We start from the raw sequence: 23,765 nt of genomic DNA, 5'->3' as shown, positions 1-23,765 counted from the left end.
AGCCTACTACGGAGGAAATGTAATTGATACTAGGTACATTGTTACTACTATGGAGGAAATTTATTTAATTTCTACGGAGGATGTATACATTGTTAATACTAGGGGGAAAATGTACTTAATACAAAAATGATTATTTCCTTCATTGCGGTTACTGCTACTGTTTGATGAAGCTTTGTAAATACACAACCTGCTTAGCTTTTGCAGTCCTTCATAAATTGGGTTATCAAACGCTGGCATCAATTTTATGGATATTATACATAGGCAAGTTAAGATAGTACTGAAGTTTTATGTAGCATCAACTTTGAGGATTGAGGTACCAGTGGAAATTAAACTTTAAATAGCATCAAATGCTATTTGCACTAATATTTATTACCTGACTTTTTGAAAGATTGAATGTAATGAACCCCTCAACAACTACAGAAAATAAATCTATGATTGAAACCCATCGAAACTATAATTTTGTGCTGTCAGCTTACGCATGGACAGTTGCAGAAAATAACATATCGGCCCATTTAATAAAAATGACCATGATCCAGGCCCATTAAAATCAAGGCGAATCTCATTTTGCACCAGATTTGCACTGCGTGATGGCGTGATGCAAAGTCCTGCTCCAGAGCACTTCACTACTCTTTTTTTGTTTCTTCTGCCCACATTTTATAGTTTATTGCTACTCACTCTGCGCCCACCATTTCACGTCGGCTGTCGCAAGTCTCTCAGGCTGTTATCTTTTTGGGGGACGTGTGTTGTTAGTGTTTGACCAACACCTCCTAAATAACAAGGCCGTAGTGCTGGGGTTTCTGCGTCCCTTACTAGAGGCCAGCATTAAATTACACCCAGGTTGGTTTGACCGATTGAACAAAGTTGCAGACGCGCTAGCCTAGAGTAAGTGACGTCAAAGCTTTAGCACTACGGCTTTCTTTTCAAGCAGGTACATGTTTGTTCGGCCCGCCAAAACTGCACAAACTTCATTTGATTCTCAACGCTCAGGTGCGCGGACGGCTTCTTCGGGAACCCTCTGGTCGAAGGAGGGCGCTGTAGGCGGTGTGAGTGCAATCCTTACGGAGCTCAGGGCCGCCGCTGTGACCCCATCACGGGCGAGTGCCACTGCCAGCCTGGCATCCAGGGGCGAGACTGTTCCATCTGCTCGGCTCGGCACATCCTCACCGAGTACGGTTGCAAGTGTGAGTCACCTGTCTTCGTTGGAGCGCGTTAACAGCTTCGTCAGTGACGAAGAAGAAAGTAACAGACGTGCATTACGCGTAACTGTTTAGTATTACACGCAAGCAGCAGCCGAAGGAAGCATCAATGCAGAATGCTGGGCTAGTTGGTATTGGGATGTCAAGGGCATGCTAGCGCTTTTAGACGAGGACGAAGAAGAAACTAGACAGACATGAGCGAAAAATACAGGGACACAGACGAAGGGAAATGTTTCCCTTCGTCTCTGTCCCTGTATTTTTTCGGCGCTGTGTGCCTAGTCTTTTCTTCGTCCTCGTCTAAAAGCACTACGTACCATGCCCTTGACGAAGGAATCAGTCTTTTGACCTACTGGCGTGATCTTGCAGGCAGTGGCGTACCAACTTGTTTAAGAGTGGGAGAAAAACCCGACCCCCCAACGCCAGGGCCGTGGGAGGAGCCTTTGTTATCCCTTGGTCGCTGCCGGCCAGTGTTTGCCCTGCCCAGTGGAGGCTGTTTCAGGGGAGGCAAACCACAAGCCTTGCCCCCACTCTGGGAACTGGGGGAAGGGGGAAGGGGGTGCAAGCGACCCCCCTTGCCCCCCCAGTTGGTACGCCCATTCTCGCGGCTGTTTCTCTTTTGTTTTTATAACCTAGTTTTGCTGTCAGGCACCTGACCAGAGTCTCAGCCGTCACTTGCGCATTATAAAGGTTTTTTCTTTTTTTTTTAGAACGGTAAATAATATTTAATAAGAAGGACTCTGAGAATAGAGGACTGATTCCTGCGGAATAACGTTACCCACCGCGGCCGACTTCAGGTAGAAAGTCAAAAGTGGTAATTATGCAAGTAATTACCTCAAATTCACTATATTTTTAAATATTCACTTCAGCTGGCACAGCCCAATTAAAATTGTGTTGCCCGTCATCAAGATATGGCACTAGATAAAACTCAGGCAACTAAATTTTGCTCCTTGCTATTCTGTAGCAAAGTTAAACTGTCTTTTTTTTTTTTTTTTTTGTACCGTACCAAAATTAAGACAGGAAGGGCACAGACACCTTGATGGCCGAGGAAATAGCAGAGTAGGACACGCCTTTTCTTCGGGCACATGACCCTAATCGGCTCCTGGTTATTTGCTACCCTTGTCCCCTGCGAAGGCTGAACGTACGTCGCTTCTGGGTTCGACTTCCGCCGCTGTTTTTGCGTCTTGTTTCGGTATCTCCTCTGTCCGCGGCTTAAATTTGCCAGAAAACAGCGCAGAGAATAATTTTGTCTGAATTCTAACAACTGCATTGGTAAATGTTGAAGACGGGCAACGAATGTCTAATTTAAATGTTGAAACCGAAGCAAATGTTCAAGAAACATACTTAGTGGCTTAAAAAGAACTATAATTTTACTTTTTCTACCTAACGTCTGCCGAGGTGTATAATATTATCTCGAATGAATCGGGTCTCCATTTCCAGCGGCCTTTTTTTTTAAATCATTTCCCGTCTCAGGAAAACTCCCCGTATACGAGTTCTGATGACTGGCAGCCTTGGTTCTTTTCAATGAAGGCAATAGTGTCGGTTATCACCTGACTCTTTAAACATTGACAACAAATTTCTGCGCCTAATATGCCCACAGGTACTAGTATTCACCAGTCAGCCACCACCGTATGCAAATTATAGCGGTGTTGAGGGGTCGGCCGCTGGTGTCAATAAGGGTCCCCTTTGGTTTTTTTTTTGTGCCATATTACGGACCCCTAGATACCCAAAGACTCCTGCTATGGTTACACTACGGACGCACGCGTCGATCTTTCTTAACACACGGTAACCTAAGCGCAACGAGCGAAACGAGTTCGTTCAGACCGCGATAGCTTGTAGTCAAAACGAAATCGTTCTGCTTCTTGCGCCTACGTTTGCGTGTGTTATGAAAAATCGGCGCGTTGCGTCCGCAGTGCGAACACAGCATTGTTTCAGCCTTTTTCACGCTGATTTCTGCAGACAGGAGAGTCGTCGTCTCCCTTTAGTGGAATCAAAAATTTGGCAGAGACACTTAAGACTGCTTACATGTAGGAATGCGAAAGCATTCCTACACGCAGCGCATTACTACAAACAGCGCGCTACGTCTTCCATCTTCAGCCGGCGCACCGGCGGTAATTTCACGCTCCCCCACTGCGCAGGCGCGGCGAACCCCGCCGGCTCCACGGCTCCCGTGACAATGCATCAGCGTTGCTGTGCTTTTCTTTGCGTTTTATTTCTGAGACGCGTCCGCTTTGACCTTGAGAGCCCCGCAGGCTTCCGTGACGAAGCATCTGCGTTGCTATGCTTTCGGCAAATGGGGATTCAGGTGCCGTTTCGCTGCTACAGACGGTTACAGACAACTCCAGCTTCGCTCCATCGGACAGTTAATGCTTTCCGTTAAAACACGTTATATCGATGTTATCGCACCCATACATTGGTACAAGAGAACGTAGCTTATGAGGCACTTCTTTTCAGCTTGAGGCCAGTCGCAGCCAACGCTACGAGCTAATATGAGCAATCAAGCAACGTCAAAACAAACGTCACTGGGCCCTTTCTATTTATGACTGGTTCAGCGATGATAGAATACGCACAAAAACATGACGAACGCCAAGATTATGCGCTTTTGACGCTGTCGGACTGGTCAAATCAGCTCGTCGGGTGTGTCTGCACTTAAGGTGAAACGAAGTATAGCGTGAAATCATAGATCGGCGCAGTTTGTCGCTGCGTCGAGCAGTTTCGCAGAGAAACTATCTTCATGCGCTCTCGTTTACAACCTTTACAGCGCTAAACAAATTCTTCATGTCGTCTTATCAAATAGTAAAATCCAAAAAACGCTTAGACAAAAAAAAAGTGCCAGGCGGCACTTAGTGGAGCACAACGTAATTTTATGCTTTCCAATCACTTGATAGAGTGTAGTATGTTTCATTATACGTCGGAGTGTGAGCAAAAGCTAGTTGAAAAACAGGCACAAAAGCACAGGTTAAAATCTAGGTGTCACGACACAATATTTTCCCATTATTCGGTCAATTAGGTGTAACAGATGCTAGAAACATAAAGAATGCCGTGATCTCAAGCTTAAAGGGGCACTGAAGTCGATTCTGAAATCGTCCTTTTGCGGTGACAGCTCAATCTAGACGCTCAAAGCATCCCAACAAACCCGAAATCACAATCGTGCGTAGCCTATTTCCTCGTTAAAAGCGTGTTCAAAGATCGCGATACGCCCTTTTTGGGAAGTTTCTTCCCAGTGAAGTAGACGACGGCGGGCGTCCACTTCTTATCCGAGTGTGTACCTAACAGACTCTCTTCGAAACGAGTTATAATAAAATCATTCGGAATCTGCGCGTATTGTAGGGCTTTCATTGGTTCACACAATGTAGTCCGCGAGAAAAAAAGAATCCACGTTTTTTTTATTGCCCTGAGAGGAATAGGCGGTTTTGTAATATAGGACTTGTTATATGCGGGAACTAACAGATTTTAAACAATATAAGATCAAAAACGACCTTTTTCAAAAATGACGTCGGTGCCCCTTTAAGTGCCAAATGCCGTGATTTAAAGTTTAAGAGGGCCGCACGCTGCAGATTTTTTCAATGACACGGGAATTCGGGGCATTTCATAATATTCTTTTACTATAATGATATGAGAATTTGAACAGCACACACGAATGACACTTACTAGGGTTGTGCGAATATTCGAAATTTCGAATAGTAGTTCCGAATAATACAATATTCGATATTCGCTTCGAGAAGAACTTCAATATTCGCGTTCTTCGAAGTGTTGATTGCGGTGGGTTAGCCCCGTTGAGTGCGCTTCTTACCGAGCACCGGTGCACTGCGGAGAAGCAATACCGCAAAAGCAAGCTCCGCGGGTGGTGCTTCTCCGCATTACATCGGTGCTCGTTAAGAAGCGCACTCAACGGAGTAACCCGCCGCAATAAACCTTTGGAAAAGTATGAATATCGCAGTTGCGTGCTTGGACGAAAACCATACATTCAAAGCGCGATGGTGCACGCGTGCCGGCTGTATATGAAAATAAATGGAAACTTTGTGAATGTGTATACTGTAAAACCCTTTATTTTCGGGGCCCCTATTTTTCGCGAATCGGTCACAGAGGACATATCGCGGCCAATAAAGTTTGCGAATTCCAGAGACCTGCATTGAAATTCTTGAAGACCAAAATTTTCGCGTGCCTTTAAGTATCACAAATTTTTCAACTCGCGATATTCGCGAAAATTAAGAGCTCGTGAACATTAAGGATTTTACAGTATCTACATTGTAGTAAACGTTTTAAAATTAAACTGACTGTTTTGCAAGAGTATATGTTGGGCAGAGATGCCCTTAAAACCTGCATTCACCATGCGCAAGTCATTTTTTTTAACTCGAAATTAAAGAGAGTATATTTAAGATTTGTAAATTTACTCAATTGGGTATACAGTTGGCCATTTCCATTGGATTCATTTTATGTCAAACTTGTTGTTTACTTACCATCCCAAGACATCAGACCTTCTGAGGTCTCAGTGCATAAATATAGATAGATTAAACTTGGCTTATAAATGAACAGGTGAAACAACCTTCACAAGTTTCGCTGGGGTTTTGTCTAAGCATTATGTTATGGTAGTGAAAGGCACGGAAAAACTATTCGATATTCGATTCGAAAATATTCGGCCAAGACCACTATTCGCTTCGAATTCGCTTCGAACTCAAAATCCACTCTGCGCACAAGACTACACTTAGCACTTGAGAATGTTCATTAGGGTGGTGGCTGAACATAGGCGTTTCCTCGTAGCGAAATAGTGTGGCAGTGTGAGGTTCAAAACAGAGACGCTCCACTTTCAGCCTGCGACGACGACTGCACGGGACGCCTGCTCGACGACGTGGAGGAAATGCTGGCCTTGCTCGACCGCCTCAATGCAACGGACATTGTTTCTGCTCCCTGGATTCACCTCTTGGCAATCCAGGAAACCACTCGCCTCATGCGCGTAAGTGCAGTGTGAACGCTGCCTGGCGATATTATCTCGTATAGAGCAGGATTCATCGTCGTTTATCTTGGATTGTTGTCTAGATGTTATCAAAGGCCTGGCGCACTGCAGATTATCTTCTAACGAGGTTGAGCTCTTGTTTTTTGTGGCCACAGGTAACCTAAGAGGGCGTGGCGAGGATCTCTTTGTAGCCAATGGGGTTCTCAAGTAGAGACACAACGTCACCCTGATCTTGCATTTACTCAAAATAAAAACAGGTCACTGTTGGCAATACGTTTTTACCTCGCAGTCATGAACACACGTGCACATGCTACTGAGGAAACGTGGGCTGATCAAATGTCGTCACTCGTTACAATCGCTCGCAAAGCAACAAACTAAGTTATCACTGAGGCTCAAAACAAAGACGCGGCTTCACCTCCATAGTCGTGCGTTGCTCTTCCAGTTGTTTTTAAGTATAAAGTAGTTAGTGGCTAGCGTGTCAACCTCAATCTGGAAACTTCGGCAGGAAAAGTAAACAGCTCCGAAAACACGGGCTACGAAGAGGAACATACATGATATGTTCCTCTTTGTACTCCGTGTTTTCTGAGCTGTTTTCCCCATCATGTATAGCCTCAACCAACTGGCCCAGTGCACCACCTTATTACAGGAAACGTAAGCACGTAAATTGATGTCATGTTTTGACTGCACCGTCCATACGGTACTTTTAAATTGCTATGCAACTGCCAGTCCAGCAGCAGACGTCAAGGATTGGAAAAAAAACACTAATTAGCTGATTGATTTCCTAAAACTTAATCATTAACTTTTTAATTAGTGAAAATAAACATACGGTTCAAACTAAAACTTTCTTAGTCATCAAAAACAAACCCAAATCAATCAAATTTAGAGCCACTGAAAGCACATGTGAAGCGTGAGTGTGGGCTGAAGTTTCTGCTCGTGCAGCGGGATAGTAAGACTCGCATAATAAGAAAGTCATCCGCAAAGTCATCCACGTATTCGCATCGCCAGACTTTCGTTTTCTGCACGAGTGAGAACTTCAGTGCACACCCGCGCTTTTCACGTGCCTCAAGTCTCCCTAATAAAATTGGCTGAGTTAGGCTTTTTCGATGACGCTCCAGCGTGTGTCTATTTCGACCTAAATGTTTATTTTCACTAATTTAGAAAATAATTAGTAATCTTTAGATAATTATTTGGGTAATTGTTGTGTATTTTTCTTTTTCAATTCCTAACCTCCTTCGTGGCTAACAGTCAATTCCCGACAAGTTTTTTTTTTTTTTTCTTTTCCTCAACCATGCACATGTCTTGAAGTATTCTCAGAAAAAGAGAGTATATAAGCAGCCTGTCTTCAATCTGCTACGTACAAGTCAGCTATAGTCGGTTACAGGTTAAGAAGGTAGCGGCAAATGCCCCTCAGAGGGAATCATTTATCCCTCCGCCACCTCCGCATCCCATAGCGTCCCATCGTTTCCGTGATGTCGCGGCCAACGCGCGAGGAGGGTCTTGCCTTTCTGCTCATATTTGCTTTATCTTTCGACTTCGACTAAGCATTGTGGAAGCCAATAGAGGGAGATTTTATTTATTTATTTATTATTTATTTATTACATGTTACCCCGCAGCGCCAAGAGGCATTATTGCAGGGGGGGGGGGGGGGGGGGGGGGTGAGGATACATTTGCACAAGAATTACAGTTCTGACATGCAGAAACACACAGGAAAAACAGGAAAAGCAACAACAATTGTGTTGCAAAATTATAACACCTGAACAAATGGATCCACAATGGTATAAAACTTTAGCCAACAGTGTAATTTTCCGTACGAATAAAGATATGAAGACAGATAGCACAGTGTTACAGACCGAGCGTTCTGAATGCACATTCTCAAAGAGAAAATTCACTTTCCTTACTCCCAGCTATCACGTGACAGTTTATCAAAAAAATTATCAGACGATGGAATTGAAATAGTTTCCTCTGGCAATTCGTTCCATTGTTTAACGGTATTGGGGAAAAATGAGAATTTGAATATATTAGTCCTAGCTGAAAATTCTCTAATTTTTTTGGAATGATCTAATCTACGTGACACGAAGTGTGGCAGTTCAATGAATTTAGTTTTATCCAGTCCTGTTTGATCATGATAGATTCTATGTAAAAATTTTAAACGGAGGCGGCGTCTTCTAGAGTTCAGAGGTTCCCAGTCTAATTGACATTTTAGGGCAGTAACACTTTGTTTGAAATTGTAATTTTTTGTAACGAACCTAGCAGCTTTGCTCTGGATTTGTTCTATTTTCTGTTCTAGATAGCGTTCTTTAGGGTCCCAAAGCACGCAAGCGTATTCTAAAATAGGCCTGACATTAGAAAGAAAAAGGGTATTTTTTAAATTGGGATTTAAATTAGATTGGAGTTTTCCCCCTCCGATGGAAACAAATACGACTTTCGGGGATTAGCTTCCCCCTCCGATGCATACAAAGGCTGCTCTCAGGGGCTCGGTTCCCCCTCCAATGAATACAAAGGTCGCTTTTTTAATAGTGTGATCGGAGACAAGTTGAAATCCATTGAAGCGGAACAAAGAGCGTTTCGAGTGAACTCTTCTTTCGTCTGCGGAGAGATTTGAAACGGGCGCATCTCGCTTGTGGAAGGAGCTTCTCCTACCTTCTTGCCTTGTAACCGACTATAGATAGTCGAGACACCTGTTCCCTTTGTTTCTTCTTTCAGACGGATCTGGACCGTTATTTGAACTTGGTGGAGAGCGGAAACCAGGTGTTGTCCAACTTCTCTTTCCACTTCAACCTGGAGACCCAGGCGGACATCCTACTGGAGAGGGTATACTGCCTTCCTCAAACACCGCGCTTTCAAGATGGCTGACTTGGCTACTCTCGCAGGCCCGTGACACCAGGCGCAACATGCCCGATGTGGTCGACGGGGCCTACCAGGTGTTACTCAGGGCCAACGAGCTTCTGGAGCTGATCAACAAGTACTGGAAGGAGATCATTGGTAGGTCTTCAGAGTGCCGCGAGTCACGATCCTTAGAGTGTACTCTGGCAATGCCATGCAGATGCCGTCAACCACCTGAAGAGCCACGGCATTGGGCACGGGGGTGCGGCCATAAGCATCGGCCACATTGTTGAAGAAGCCAAGCGCATTCTTCGGGAGCTGCAGAAGACAAAGATGGAAAAGCCCCTGGACGAAGCCCAGAGAGAAAACAGGTCCGTCTCTTTCGCTCTCGTCGCTTACGACGGTAGCACGAGGTCGATCCTCATCGTACTAAGAAGATACACTCAGATCATCATATTTCTTATTGTCTGCTGCCGCAACGATCGTTATTGATATCGTTATAAAGTAAGCAGAGCAACAGCAACTCAAGTTGTTGCTAGCCCTTTATGGTGCTTATTGTTTGGAAATAATCTACATGTGATTCTAATCATATGTAGATTTTGATACATGTACATATACATAGCTGGCTCTTGATGGCCATAAAAATATATTTTGCGAATTCCATTTATATATTACATTAAAAGATAAATTTCAAAGCTTCTTGATTTCTTATTATTTACTTTCTATATAAACTAAAGCACAAAATCAAAAAGGGTAAGGAAGGAATCCAGATAAAAAGGAGGTTGAGGCACAATTGCAACTACCAAAACGTGTTTTCATTTCGTTGATTTTTTTTTTTTCCACGTTAAAGGCATTAAATTTCTAAAAACTATTTTGTGTGTGTGTGTGTGTGTGGAAAAGGGGGGTTAGAGAAGATCCCTGCAAGTGTATTATTGCCCTACAGAGTCCTAGATACAAGTCCACCAGTCGACCGCTGATAGCGTGCATATTTGTCCCCCAGGAAAGCCCACCAGCTTCTGGAACGCGTAAGGAACCTGGTGCTGAACCTGCAAGAAGTCGGAGACCTGTCCGAGCGGTTGGACCGTGTGGAGCGACTGCTGAGCGAGATGATACGACGCATCGAAAACGAAGTGCAGAAGCCTACGGCCAGGGCTCTGAGTCTGCTGGAGGGACAACTGCGCTCCCTGAACGCCATCCAGGTACGACATTCGCGCGCCCCAAGCACTATATAGCTCCTCACTTGGCAATGCGCCCGAGTTCTGATCAGCTGGTCTTCCACCACGGAGCCATGCTAGGAGTTTCTGCTCTAGAGTAACCGTATATGATCCACTTGCGCAGCAGAGTTCCCAACGGTCTAAATTTTTTTACTTCATTTAATGCGGGAAAGCGACCGTTGCTCTCACAGGAGGCACCACGACATGAGGCGGCGATTCACCGCGCATCCGTCGTAGTGCGTCTCCCAAGCATACCTCGGCAAACCTCACTCATGAGGGCCCTGTGAGTGTGGCTGTGAGGGTGAGGGTGAGTGAGGGCGACTTAAAATGCCGACCTCTGCTCCCAAGTCCCACGAAAGCGCGCTCGCGCACGCACTGCGTTGTGTCGTTGTTTGTTTGTACACGGCCGCCATCAAACAGCGCTTGCGTTATAAGAAAAATGCAGTTATACTTGTCTAAGAGGCATACATACCAATGTCCGAGGGCTCAAGAACCTTCCTGCTTAACAGACTTGAGTGTAATGTCTGTATTGCGCGAACGCAGTGCGGAAAATATGTTCCCGAACCCGGTGCTAGGCACAGCCGCTCCCCCCCCCCCCCCCCCCTCCCTCCCTCCCTCGCAAACGCTTTCGTCAAATTTGGCGCATGTCCCCCCTTCTCCGCCAATGAAAAGTTGGCGGAGAAATCAAAGGGAAGGCGATACTCTCGCTCCCCCATTCAGTCACCCTAGTCCGCTTTAGGAGCTCCAGAGCAGGTCTTCCGGTCTTGTGTAGGTTGAGCTGCACTAAGTTATCGTTCCGAAGACGGCACTTAAAACAAACTATATGCTCGTCTCCACCTCAAAAAAAAAAAAAAGGAAGTTTTGCGCATTGTTCATAGACCGCGCAAAGTAGTTCTCACAAGCTTTGGTTATCGGAGGAAAGCGCGATGCTTTTGGCCTTGGAAGAGTGTACGTCTGAATAAGATAACCTATATGTAATCTCAAATGCACCTATATATATATATATATATATATATATATATATATATATATATATATCTTAATTCTCCTCATAAAGGGAGAAATTCATATTAGTAATGCTCCGGAAGGAGCAGGGCTTTTTTTTTGCCACGGTTCATGAGGTGAAAGTGAGTAGAGTTTGTGCATTGTATTGCCACTTTATAGACACCGCACTTCCGCGCCCCTTTTTATAAGAGGCCTACATATCTGCTTTCCCCCACACTACGCTGGAGTGCTGTGCATTAGGAAAGAAAACCAAGTATACGGGAGAACAGATAATAGGGAATTGTAGTAGGTCGTTTCTCTCCTCCGCTACGGTATCCCCGAAGAAAACGCCGCAGCTGCGCATGCGCGCCGCCAGCCTTCTCTACATAGTTCAAGTTCTTGTGGCGGATTACGGAGCGCTATCCGGGTGCTTAGCGGGCGGCGGGAATGGTCTACTACAATTCCCTAATATCTAGGTTACAAAATAGCGAGATGTGCTGAGCTGACAGAGAGAGAGACAAAATGTAATAGAATAGAGGGATTAGCCTGGGCTTGGGGCTTTGGCAGGCTTATGTGAGAGCGAGTACCGATAGTTAAAGTTGATCAGTTGAAGATTAAAGATGAGAGAGTGACGCTTACGGTGTGCTTAGTAATCTTATAAAAAAATGAAAGCCGTTTACCATTCCCTGTAACGCCGGATTAGAGCGCAGCTCTTGAGGAGGAGGAAGCGTACTGATGGATAGGTGACCCTTGCAGTCAGGTGACCTCGGAGGAGGGTGGGGTCGTGTGAGGTCGGGGGCTCACGTGACCTCGGGGTGGGGGGGTCGCGTGACTTCATGGGGGTCACGTGACCTTAGGGGGGTCACATGACTTCAGGGGTGTCACGTGACCCTAGGGGGTCACGCGACCTCGGGGGAGTCACGGGACTTCGGGGGGGGGGGCACGTGACCTCGGGGGTCACGTGACCTTTGGGGGGTCGCGTGACCTCGCGGTTACGCTGACGCTGACGCTGCTCAAGCCGGAAACGGGCCCCTAAGAGCTGCGCTCTAAAATAAAAGCTGTTTACAACTCCCTGTAACGCCGAATTAGAGCACAGCTCTTGAGGAGGAGTAGGGGAAGTTGCGAAGAGGGGGCTATGCCTTTCCTCCTTTCATGCTCACCTCCCATTTAGGGAAAAATTTTCCTCTAAATTTGGCGGGGTAATTTTTCCGCTAGATCTAGCGGGGAATTTCTTTCCGCTAAATTTAGCGGGGAATTTTTTCCGCTAAACTTAGCGGGGAATTTTTTTTTATAAATTTAGCGGGGAAATGTTTCCGCTAAATTTAGCGGGAAATTTACCCATCACGCTCCGCGCGGTTACACCGACGGCGACGCCGATGCTGCTGAAGCCGGAGATGGCCGCCTAAGAGCTGCGCTCTAAAAGCTTCGGAGTGCCGTACAATGTTTTGATAAAAGACCGCTCTTACACAGTGAAGCTAATTTCGTAGCAAAGTTTCGGCTGCCAATTTAACTCTGAAGCTGTCTGTAAAGCAGCCACTTAGAGGGGCTCTTACACGGTATTTATGCTCACCAAGGTTTTAATTTGTACATGACATACAAGAGCCCAACTACCCAGAACACAATTTGCGTCCTTGAATACCAGCTGAACGTAGAGGAAAAGCGAAGGAGAGGAGAAAACAAAGAACCAGGCCGTCACAATTTGCGGCTCGAAATTCGTTTTATTTCCACCCGAAAATTGCCGATAGCGAACTGGCCGGTTTGAGTCGCGCTCACTCTCTTCTCCGTGGTCAGGTGCTGTTCCCATGGTTTAGAGTAGACACAACCACCAAAAGATAATCAAAGTCATGGGTCATCGAAGGCAAACACTCAATACTAAAAATAGACAAAAAATATGATTCCCATTTTTTTGTAACTTGTAAAAAGCTGCAAATATGTTGATTGAAAAAACCAAAGAGTGGCACAGTCACATGACTTTCGGTAACTTTCTCCTCTATATTTCTTCGCCCTCCCCAGTATAGTTTCCGGTTTGGTTTAGAGCAGTTGCATTTTTTTCTTTTTACTTTATTAAAGATATATGCGACACTGTAGCAAAATATTGATTGGGAACATTCTTCTGACACAATAATAGATCGCCTGGGGATAATTGAAAAAAATGGGGGGGGGGGGGGGGGGTCAGTGTCCCTTTAACGAGCCATCGACAGCGGGCCTGAGGCTGTTATATACAAGTTCCTTCTACTAAATGCTCTTGGTTTCGTGCCTTTTTTAGATATAGGGTAGCGTTGCGATATTGTATCATTGGGCATGTGCATAGTGAAATCTCCTCGCTGGCATTCCTATTTAACGCGAAATTCTAACCTTTCATACCTCTTTCAGAATCTGATAGACGGCAGCATGGGCCAAGCGGAGAAAGCCAATGCCTCACTTGTGGAAGCACGAGAGTGGTTGAGGAAGGCCAAAGACGCCATCATCGATGCCTCCTTCAAATTTGACGTAAGCATTTTCTGTAGTAAATAAGGAACCACTCCTCGTATGAGGCGGACATTGGAGAAAACATAAACGTCTTGAACACCAAATGCTTGTTACGGTGGTAAGAAGAGCCATGAGTGTTAAGAATTTTTCCAGTATTTCTAAGCAAACCATTTTTTTAAACTAAAGCATGCTTACACAAAACAAAATTCTAAATAAAAAAAAATACTTGCCTCGAGCTCCTCTTTCTCACTCATCGAGTTATTTTACACCGAACGCTTGACTCTAACCGTACAGTCAAGCTAATTTTTTCGAAAATTTCTGGGCAATGGATTGCGCGGATCCCCAAGAGTTTGGCCGTCTATACATATGGCCGATGCATTCTTAAAAGCCGCAGGTTGGTGCCTGTGTCTTCAAAAAAAAACCCGGCCAACCCTCCCAAGGGCGACTTCTTTAATGAAAGAAACGACATCGAGCAGCTTTTTCTTTAAGATGAACCGTTTATTTCTGGGTGTAATAACAACTGTTATGTCAACACAATATAACTGAACAATGCTTCGCCCATGGAGTCACGTTTCTCTGCAGACCCCTCCCCCCCCCCCCCCCTTCCCCCTTGCCTGACCCATAAGTTTTCCCCCTGGTTGACCCTGAGCTACACTTTTCATCACCTTCAAACTTTGAAAGTGTTACTAAAGCGGTTCCCTTCAAGTTTCATCCCTATGGATTGTGCGTCGCCCCCAGTGTTCTTTGTATCACGCGCGCTTCACATCTTTCTGTCCGCGAAGAGGCATTCTCGTATGTATTATTGCGTTATTATTATTATTATTTATTATTTACTGTTCACCCGGAATCGGGTTGTTACAGGAGTAATGGTTACAAAAACATACAGAATACTGGTATGACGAAATGCACGCTCTTCAATCAGACGTGTAAAAATTATCAAAACCAGTTACAGCACAGCAGTAACATACAGAGCAAAAAAAAACCAGCAAGATTGATTGTTTAGGAAACATGAGTATAGAGTTAAATTACACAATTCTAGACTTCTATAGATGCCACTGTACAATACATCAAATCATGTACGACAATATAATCACAGATAAGGCATTACAGCACCAACTCAACAATATGATCTAAGTAACAGTTCGGCATACAATTACGTTAAGGCTCGGTCGACAAAGTAAGCAGATTGTTCATAAAATCATCAACACCATCACAATCAACTACGCTCTGTGAAAGATTATTCCAATTTAGGATTGTTCTGGGAAAGAAAGAGTACTGGAAAGTGACATTTTTCGCCCTTTCCACCACAAGTTCCGCGGTGTGGCCTCTCCTATGTGTTCTAGATTGGCGGGGTTGTAAGAACCTTGAAGTGTCAATGTTAAACAAATTATTTTTTAACATAAATAGAAATTTTAACCTTGCAGTTGTCCGCCGGCTAGAAAGAAGTGGCAGATAGAGATCTTTCAGCATACCTTTAACGGAGTCGGTTCTCTTATATTTAGCTAAAATGAACCTCGCTGCCATTCTTTGAACTTTTTCTAGATTATTAATTTGGTATTGTCTAAAGGGGTCCCATACAATTGAACAGCTCTAGAGGATGCCGCCAATTTGCTACATCTAATCAAAATTCAAGCTCCATTTCAGCGTCTTTTCAACAAAGATATATGTTGGGCACTTGTGTTCAAACCTCTGCACACTGTCTATAGCAGTATTATTCATACCTTATTGCTTAGTTCAGTGTCATGAAAATGTATTATTTTGCTATATTTGAAGGGTTGAGCACCCTGTCACCTTGAATGAGGTGTTTGTACATGACGTCAATCCGCCATTTTGTTGTTAGTTTGTTTTCCAAACTAATTTACTAATTTGAAGGATGACTGCATCGCAACCGGTTGAGATGTCAGCATGGTAAGACATAAGATTCTGTGCTCTACGCATTGGAGGGGTCATATAAATCCTTGGAATGCTCGAGTCTGGCTCGCGCCAGACAGCTTACAACAACAAAATGGTGGACAAATTACGTCACTGAAAACATGGGCGATCATATAGGCGAAGTTTTAAAGCATAATTGAAACCAGGCACTTGATCGATCAACAATTTCGGAACATAATTAGGCGGTTATTTTGTTTCCATACTCTCAAGGTTCTCAGGTAGAGCAAATGTAAGTATGATGGAACGAATTAACATAGTTTGGCTTGGTTTTGTAGCACCTTAGTCCGCACATTTCTGGTAACCCTCCGATTCACGCCTGCTTTGCAGGAGCTCCCCAGGCTTCTTGCGGAGCTGCAAAACGACACCAACGCCTTGGAGGAGCGACGGGGCCTCCTGGACAGGATCAACCCCGAGTACCGCGAGAAATACGTCAAGACGTGCCAGCGTCACGCTGCTGAGATGATGGCCGAGGTCGGACGCCTGGCCGAGTGAGTTGAACTTGCTGCACCTTGTGGAGTTTTAAACTGCAGACATTTTCAAATAGGCCCCACTAGAGTCTATCTTGCAACCTGTCCACATTAGCACCCACGAGAGGGTCCGATTTCTCGCAGTTCACACCAGACTAATGAGAAAGCCACACATACTACAAAGTGTACCGGGTTTCAACGGCGGTTACCGTTAGAACTAGCATACAGATCCCGCACGCGACACAGTGAGTACCAGTAATAAGGAGAGGCTCATCAACCGACATGTTCTTGAGAGCTTGCGGGCATTCAAACGCACTGTGGATATCTAGAGCACCAACGCGCATAGGAACCCCGGGAGATACCTGATTACCTGATGTCTCATGTGTGTGATTGGCCCATGTATTCTTTTTTGGCCATCCTACATGTCTCTCTATGATACATATGCCCCAGAGTCCCGCTATCATGGGCAATGATCATTTCTGGAAAATTCCACAAGACCTCTCGTCAACCCCACATCGCGCCACACGGTGAATTGTGGGGACATGCCGATGTACGGCCGGCGCGTATGCTACATCCTGGAAGTGACTCAATTCCTTCTCTCTTATCACAGCGAGTTCAGAACACAAAGAAAACAGAGCGAACAGATCACAAAGCCGATACTTACCCTCCTTTGCTATCGTCCTGCTTTTCGGTGGCCGAGTGGGCTAGCGCACACCAGCTCAGAGCACGTGGAGCGAAAGCTCGCGCTGCAGAACCCAGGATCCTGGGCTCAATCCCCGCCTCTGCCCGTTTCGACCTTTATGAGCATCGTACGGGCCTGCGGTCATCCATCACTACTACATGATGTACGTTAAAGATCCCAGGCTAGCGGTTGTACTGAACTGGCTAAATTTCTCATCTACAGCGAGTGACTCGTCGCAACTTTCCCATGGCTGACTGCTGTATCAATATCCCCACAACCCCAAATATTAATTATTTTTTACGTTCTTAAATCGTAAATTCGTAAGAAAAAATAGTTGCTCGTTTGGTCATTCTGCCAAACGCGTTTCAATGCTTTACAGGTAGATTAAGCTCTTGGTTCGGGATGTGCCTAAGGCAGGATGACCCTTAGTCCTTCAGTGCCTGGGGTAGATAGTGCTCCTAGTTCAGGTGGTGCCTAAGGCAGGGGTTTGTATGGGAACAGATTACATTACACCATTGTCTCTTTGTGATGCTGCGCACGCTTCCATTCAGCACCACCCGGATAGAAAGCCTTTGCATTAAATTTTCTGGGTCACCAAGAGAAGGGAAGCGCGCTTTCCTGTCCTTTCCACTCGTCCTTGTTCCGCGTGCTTTTTCTGCGCCACCTGCTTCTGCTCCTCCCGTTCCTGCGTGCTGGGTCTGTATCTCAGTCAGCAGCGCAGTCGGCTTTCACGCCGGCGACCGGGATTGATTGTCTGGCACCAGTTGCCATTTTTTTTTTCTCAATATTAGCCAGTTTTAGTAGAGCGTGTTTCCCTCTCTGCTAACCCTCCGCTACGAAGAAACCGTCACTGCGCCGGCGCGCGATGGCCTTGGCTGTAGAGTTCCGGGTAGCGGAGGGGCTTAGCGGAGGGGGAAACACGGTGTACTAAAACTCGCTATTGTTTATCGGTTACGAACCAACCGACCTATACATTTCGTGCTTACGCAGCTGCTGAGGTTGGTGGCCTTGTAAAGCTATCACATTACCATAAACGACTTCCTTTTATTCATGGGTACTCCTCGACGCATCGCGTATCGGATCGCCGTAATGTATCGAAAAGACAATGGGAGGCGCTGCGTATTTGAGGAACGGTCTATTCTGCCCCTTTTAGAAGAGTTGACGACAGCCAGCTCCTAAGATGGCGCTGCCACTCTAGCTGCCGACATAGTTGTGCGACTGTGGCAAGATATTTAGGTGGCTAGCTCCGCGGCCATCTCAGGATAAAAATAAAATTGCTGGATTTTCACCACTTTTAGAAACGAACCCGCATTATACATACTATACTCACTCGTTGACGTCTTTCAAGTCTCAGAAGGCGTTACAACTTTGAAGGTTTTACTGAGAATCACAAGCCTAAAAAGAAATGGTGCATAGTAACGTGCCGTGTACTTTTCCATATTGTATTGAGACATCTACTATAAAAACAGCCTAGTATCTATATTACACAACAAGCACTGCAACATACATACTAATTCTGCAAATAACATTAGGAATCAACCGAGCAAGTTATTTTATGATTTAGAAAGTACAGAATACCGACATTATCTAAAAATTTGATAAAACTGCTTCTAGGAATTTCAACAAAGTTTAGAGAAATAGAATAGTTCAGATTTTCCTGAAGTAATCAACAATCAGTATGCCTTCATGAAAAGAAGACCAAAGCCCCGCTCCACCACGAATGAGTTCATTAGAAATTTGACCCAGTCACTTAACTTGTTTTAATAAGCCTCACGTGACTCGCTTACCCCAGAGCAAGCCGATTTAAGGGCTGCAACGAATACTTTCACATAGATTATGGAATATTATCAAAACTCTTCCTCCAAACCCTCCATACTCTCTGGCTGAAATCAGAGGGGCCTTCAGGTCATTCCACTTTAACCCTAAATCGATGTCCTTCATAAAACGAATTGAGAAACTGAGCTAATTATCTGATTTCTAAAGGCGCTTCATTAAAGAAAATGCATTCGCCCTGCGCCAGTTTCATTTAGCTCACGGCCCAGATGCCCGTTCGGAGTGTAACCTTTTTTTTATCGCAACCATATTTATTTTTTTTATCTGCAGCCAATTCAAGAAAACTCAGGAGGTTTCTGAGTACCCGCTAAGGGCTGCCAAGGTTTACCAGAACATCGAGGACGCTCTCAAGGATGCCGAAGAAGCTGCGCGCAAAGCATCAGAAGCCGCTGACCGAGCCTTCGATGAGGTATCGATTCCACTCCTGTCCGCTTCCTACAAGAAATGTAAACCTTTGTTGCTTCCCTTTTCCCACTGGACAGGCGTACCCCAGAAACGGAGAGTCCTTGAGGCATAAGGCGGCCGCAGCTAGAGAGCGCAGCGAAGATCTTCTTCAGCAAGCCAAGCAGCTCCGAGATGACGACATCCCAGGTGAGATGCAATGACAACTCTGATGCGGGCTCCTTACGTCTAGATGGAAGTAGGAGAAAGCTACACTCCAAGGGTCTACTCACTTGCAGAGTTGCAGTATTCCATGCGAGCCAAGAAGAACATGCTGAAAGCCCTGGAAAACGACATTGGGGACGGGGTCCGTGCTGTGGCCGCCATCAACAGGGAACTAGACAAGCTGCCCCATGACCTGTCGGGTCCTCTTGAAGAGGCACTGCAGCAAGCCAGGGGCGCCTACGGCAAGCAGGAGACGGCCAACGTTCGCATTGACGGCGTCCTAGGCCTACTGGCCGGAATGCACGCCCAGATCGGCACTCTGCAGACGGGCTCGGCAGAAGGGCTGGATAACCTGACACGCCTCAGTGAGTCGATCAACTGTCATACTCGATACCGAAGCTCTCACTGACGATGACTTCAAAAGAAAACTAGAATGAATGAATTCCACACCCCTCTTCATACTGAAATCATCAATCCCACCCATGTTTTGTCCTTTTGGTACTCTAATTTTTGTTGTTATAATACCTTTGTCTCTCACGCTCGAGTTTTACTGGGTATGATATCATTTGACTACTGAAGCACTTTGAATATTTTGACTATTACCTGGCTAGATGGGTAATTCTTGTTTCAAAGAAAATGCAAGGTGTCCGTGAACAAACTGTGCAGTGCTTTTATTTTAATTGCCGTATTTTCTGGACTATAGTCCACGGACTATACATGTTTAAAAAGGATAAATTTTACCCGATGTGCACATCTACATGTGTGGACTATATACGAGGATGATTGTTTTTCTAGATCGTTCACTGTGACGATACGTGAAAGATTTTATGAATAACGAAGTATAGTAACATTGATTTATGTATGATACAAGCTTTTTTAAAAGCTAAAATGGGAGGCACTTGTCCAGGCGTGCTGTGAATGATAATTTTTACGTTTTGACAAGGCACTAAGTGCGGACTATGTACCGGGAACAGACTATCTAAGCAAATACTTTTTTTTACCCCATATTTGCCCCTGCGGACTATAGTCTGGAAAATCGCTACTGCAAAGTCAACGACGCATTGGCGAACGCTCAGTCTACGCCAAAATGTAGTGCTAGCGGTTCGGAATGCATTCTTAAGCTTGAAACTTTACTGTTAAATATTTGACTGAAAATCTAAAGGGAATCTTAGAAAAATTTCAGAGAGAAAATGGGGCCCGTTCCCGATATTTCACGCCATTTATCTCCATGCATTCGTGGGCTTCACCAACCATCATCTCTCCGTTTAATATTTCAGGAAATAGTCATACCTCTTGAACCAGATATCGGCAAGCCCTGACACACTGACCTCTGGTACCAACCGCTAGTGCTACATTTGGGCGGAGACTGAGCTATCCCCGATGGGTAGTTTATTTTAGCGACGAAAAGAAAGAAAACACTATTTTCTTGCAGATAGACTACCTTCCGAAGCTGATTAGCTGCTCATGTAAGGGTCTGCAGAAAGATACTAAGAGCGGCGTCATCTCTTTCTAGTTGACGACGCTCAACGGGGCATCAAGCGAGCAGACCAGTTGGCCACTCGCTCGGAGCAATCGGCTGCAAGAGCACGCAAGACTCACAACCAGCTGCAGCTGAACCTGGAGGAACTGCGTGACAAAGTCCTGCTGGCCAGGCAACGGGCTTCCAGCGTGAGCATATTTTGTCTGAACTTCATTTGGAAACTTTCTAGGCAACAAGGGCCCAAGTTTAGGACGAAGGAGTTTGTAGATCGGAGATACCTCCAATACATATGCCGCTAAAATACTACTACTCTGTCTCTATACTTTGAACAACCCTTCGACTGTGCGCGATTTAAGTGTTTCATTATTTTTAGAGCGCAGCTCTTAGGGGCCCGTTTCCGGCTTGAGCGGCTTCGGCGTAACCGCAAGGTCACGTGACCCCCAAATCACGTGACCCCCTGAGGCCACGTGACCCCCCCTTCCCCCGAGGTCACGTGACTCCCCTGACGTCACGTGACTCCCCTGACGTCACACGACCCCCCCCCCCCCCTGAGGTCACGTGACCTCAAGGAGTCGCCTATCCCTCAGTACGCTTCCATCCTCCTCCTCAAGAGCTGCGCTCCGATTCGGCGTTACAGGGAGTTGAAAAAAGCTTTTTTTTTTTTTTTTCAGATAAGGGTGTCTCTTAGCGCCGACCAAGAGGGCGAGTGTTCCCGCTCTTTCCGACCCGAGATTGAATCAACCACAACAAACAGCATTGTCCTCAACTATGCCATCAAGGAAGAAGATCAAAACAGCCTACTTTTCTTTATTGCCAACTCTAAAGGAAAGGCAAGTGTTGTTCCCACATAGCGGATCAGGTTTTAAGTGCTGCTATCAAAGCACTTCTATGGTACCGCAGGATGACTTTATGGCCATTGAGATGGTCAATAGGAAAATCAAGTTTTCTTGGAACGCCGGCGGAGGCACCCACAGCATCACCCACAACATGGTCATTGAAACGAACGAGAGGCAGCTGGAGCGAGACTCTCGCTGGTACAAGGTGGAAGTGTTCAGGCAAGTTCTGCGTCAGTTATCGATCGATGGAATGTTGGTTTCGCGAGAGACCGGTAATTGAGTTGCCAGGTGCGACTGTTACACCTAGTGACGTCTGGCACCTTCTCTTAGGGTGGGGAACGTAGCGACGCTTAGCGTCAAGCGCAAGCCCGACGGTGCGCGTGACGACCCCGAGGAGATCACAGGTGCCGCTCCAGCTGGCTTTGGAAAGATGGACCTTGATGCCAGTTCGCACCTGTACGTCGGGCGCATCCCGGATGACATTCCGGTAAGTACGATCGAAGCTTCCTAGGACTTTTCAAACTACGCAATGCTTTCTGACGGAACCCCCAAATTTCATAAACTTCGTCCGTCCGTCCACCCATGCATTTAACCGCTGAGAAAATTAACATCATGTGAGCTATAGGGAGCATGCGGCAGCTGAAGATGGCGCACATATCCAACTGAGGTGCACGCGAAATGACTCTCTTCGGAACCGCGCGCTTCTCATTATCACTCAGCAGCCAATCAAATCGCAGAGTTACTCATTATGAACGCCGAAGAAGGAATCAGACAGCGCATGGGACATAATAAGCCCTGCCTGCCGTTCTTACTTGGTCAGTCGCGGGGCTCGTTATCTTCATGCGCTGCCTGATTCCTTCTTTGGCCTTCATAACGGAACGCCACTGTCTCATTGGCTGTGGAGTGATAATGGGAAGCGACAGACAAGAAAGTGGTTGCCTTCAAAACAAATTTAAACGGTAGCTCCATAAATGCTACATTCCATGCATGACGGAACTTCAAAGCGTTGCCATTTTATTCTTTTTTTTTCGATAATGATAGGGATTTGCATTTCAGGCTGCCCGCGAACTGACGGCCACGACGTTTGTGGGATGTCTGCACGAGGTAATTCTGGACGGAAAACAAGTCGGTCTCTGGAACTTCCTCACGAACGAAGGATGTGATGGCTGCAAGTCTGGGTAGGTACCTGCTGCGGTCTACGGAATACGAAGAAAACGACAAACATGACAAACGCGCAATCCTATACAGCCCTACCGAAGACGTGGATCCAAGTTCATACAACTTCAAGGGTGAGGGCTATTCCATATTGCCCCAGATCCGGAGGTACGACAAGCACAACTACGACGTGTCCATGCTCATCAAGACCTTCGATGAAGATGCACTTCTCTTCCTGTGTCCTAACCATGTGACCGTGAGTAGCTGTGTTTTATCGCCTTCTCCAAGTACATTGAGCCACAACGTACCTTCTTCCCATTTTAGGGTGACTTCATGTCGCTGGGACTGCGCGGCGGCTACGTCGTGTTTCAGTTTAAGCTTGGATCCAATGCCCCAATGGAGCTCCGAAGCAAGCGCAAGTACAACACGGGCAACTGGACGAGGCTGTCTGCCCACCGCAACAAACTCGAAGGTGTGTTAGCCGCTTGTGCCTATTCAACCGCTCTGCGAACTATGACAAGTGCACTTCGCCGTTGCGAAGTCAAATTAGGGGGTTTTACGTACCAAACCAACAAAAGGGCATCAAGCACGCCTCAGCGGAATACTGAGGAATAATTGTCACCAGACATCTACCCAAGGCGTTACTAGTAACGAGTTCTCATGCCTCAGCAGAATACAGAAGATTTATTGTGACCAGATGTGTACGTAAGGCGTTAGTAGTAACGAGTACTTCTACCCACGTAAAGTTCCGAAATAACACCCAACCAAAATGAAGAGATAAATGGTGAAAAACATAGTGTGGGCTATCTTTGGAGATACCACAGCAAAACTTTACCAAAAATAATGATAAACACCTTGGCACCAGCTACAAAGAATGTGAAACGGAAAATGATACCGCAGATCGCGGACACCGCAAATTCGCGTTTCACGATGCGATAAACACCCGGTAATTCGCTACAAACACCCGTGCCCTGGGAAAGAATACCGCATGTTGCGGATGCAGAAGATTTGCGTTTCAAGGTGCGAAGGACCCGCTGAAACTCGCCGAGAACTCGCATCTCACGGAAACGAATACCGCAAATCGCGGACGCAGCAGATTCGCGTTTCACGGTGCAACATGGAAACAACTCAAGTGAT

At 45.8% G+C, this 23,765-nt stretch overlaps 1 protein-coding gene across 1 annotated transcript in view; it reads left to right on the top strand.

The window, feature by feature from the left end:
- The window catches only part of LOC115324735 (laminin subunit alpha-1), a 143,585-nt gene that overhangs the window by 103,870 nt on the left and 15,950 nt on the right, over positions 1 to 23,765 (top strand). The window contains exons 34-51 of the mRNA XM_029985369.4: positions 988 to 1,181; positions 6,005 to 6,147; positions 8,851 to 8,958; positions 9,018 to 9,129; positions 9,191 to 9,341; positions 9,971 to 10,169; positions 13,542 to 13,658; positions 15,897 to 16,057; positions 18,822 to 18,960; positions 19,034 to 19,142; positions 19,232 to 19,522; positions 20,671 to 20,825; positions 21,309 to 21,467; positions 21,538 to 21,692; positions 21,804 to 21,960; positions 22,530 to 22,651; positions 22,722 to 22,884; positions 22,953 to 23,100. Of these exons, the coding sequence (XP_029841229.2) occupies positions 988 to 1,181; positions 6,005 to 6,147; positions 8,851 to 8,958; positions 9,018 to 9,129; positions 9,191 to 9,341; positions 9,971 to 10,169; positions 13,542 to 13,658; positions 15,897 to 16,057; positions 18,822 to 18,960; positions 19,034 to 19,142; positions 19,232 to 19,522; positions 20,671 to 20,825; positions 21,309 to 21,467; positions 21,538 to 21,692; positions 21,804 to 21,960; positions 22,530 to 22,651; positions 22,722 to 22,884; positions 22,953 to 23,100 (2,783 nt within the window). The remainder of the gene's footprint in view (positions 1 to 987; positions 1,182 to 6,004; positions 6,148 to 8,850; positions 8,959 to 9,017; positions 9,130 to 9,190; positions 9,342 to 9,970; positions 10,170 to 13,541; positions 13,659 to 15,896; positions 16,058 to 18,821; positions 18,961 to 19,033; positions 19,143 to 19,231; positions 19,523 to 20,670; positions 20,826 to 21,308; positions 21,468 to 21,537; positions 21,693 to 21,803; positions 21,961 to 22,529; positions 22,652 to 22,721; positions 22,885 to 22,952; positions 23,101 to 23,765) is intronic.

This window comes from Ixodes scapularis, unplaced genomic scaffold, assembly GCF_016920785.2.
Source record: "Ixodes scapularis isolate PalLabHiFi unplaced genomic scaffold, ASM1692078v2 PGA_scaffold8__174_contigs__length_109621045, whole genome shotgun sequence".
In the NCBI taxonomy this organism is placed as follows: Eukaryota; Metazoa; Arthropoda; class Arachnida; order Ixodida; family Ixodidae; genus Ixodes; species Ixodes scapularis.
Note: the sequence above shows the minus strand (reverse complement) of the source record. Positions and strands in the feature narration are given on the sequence as shown.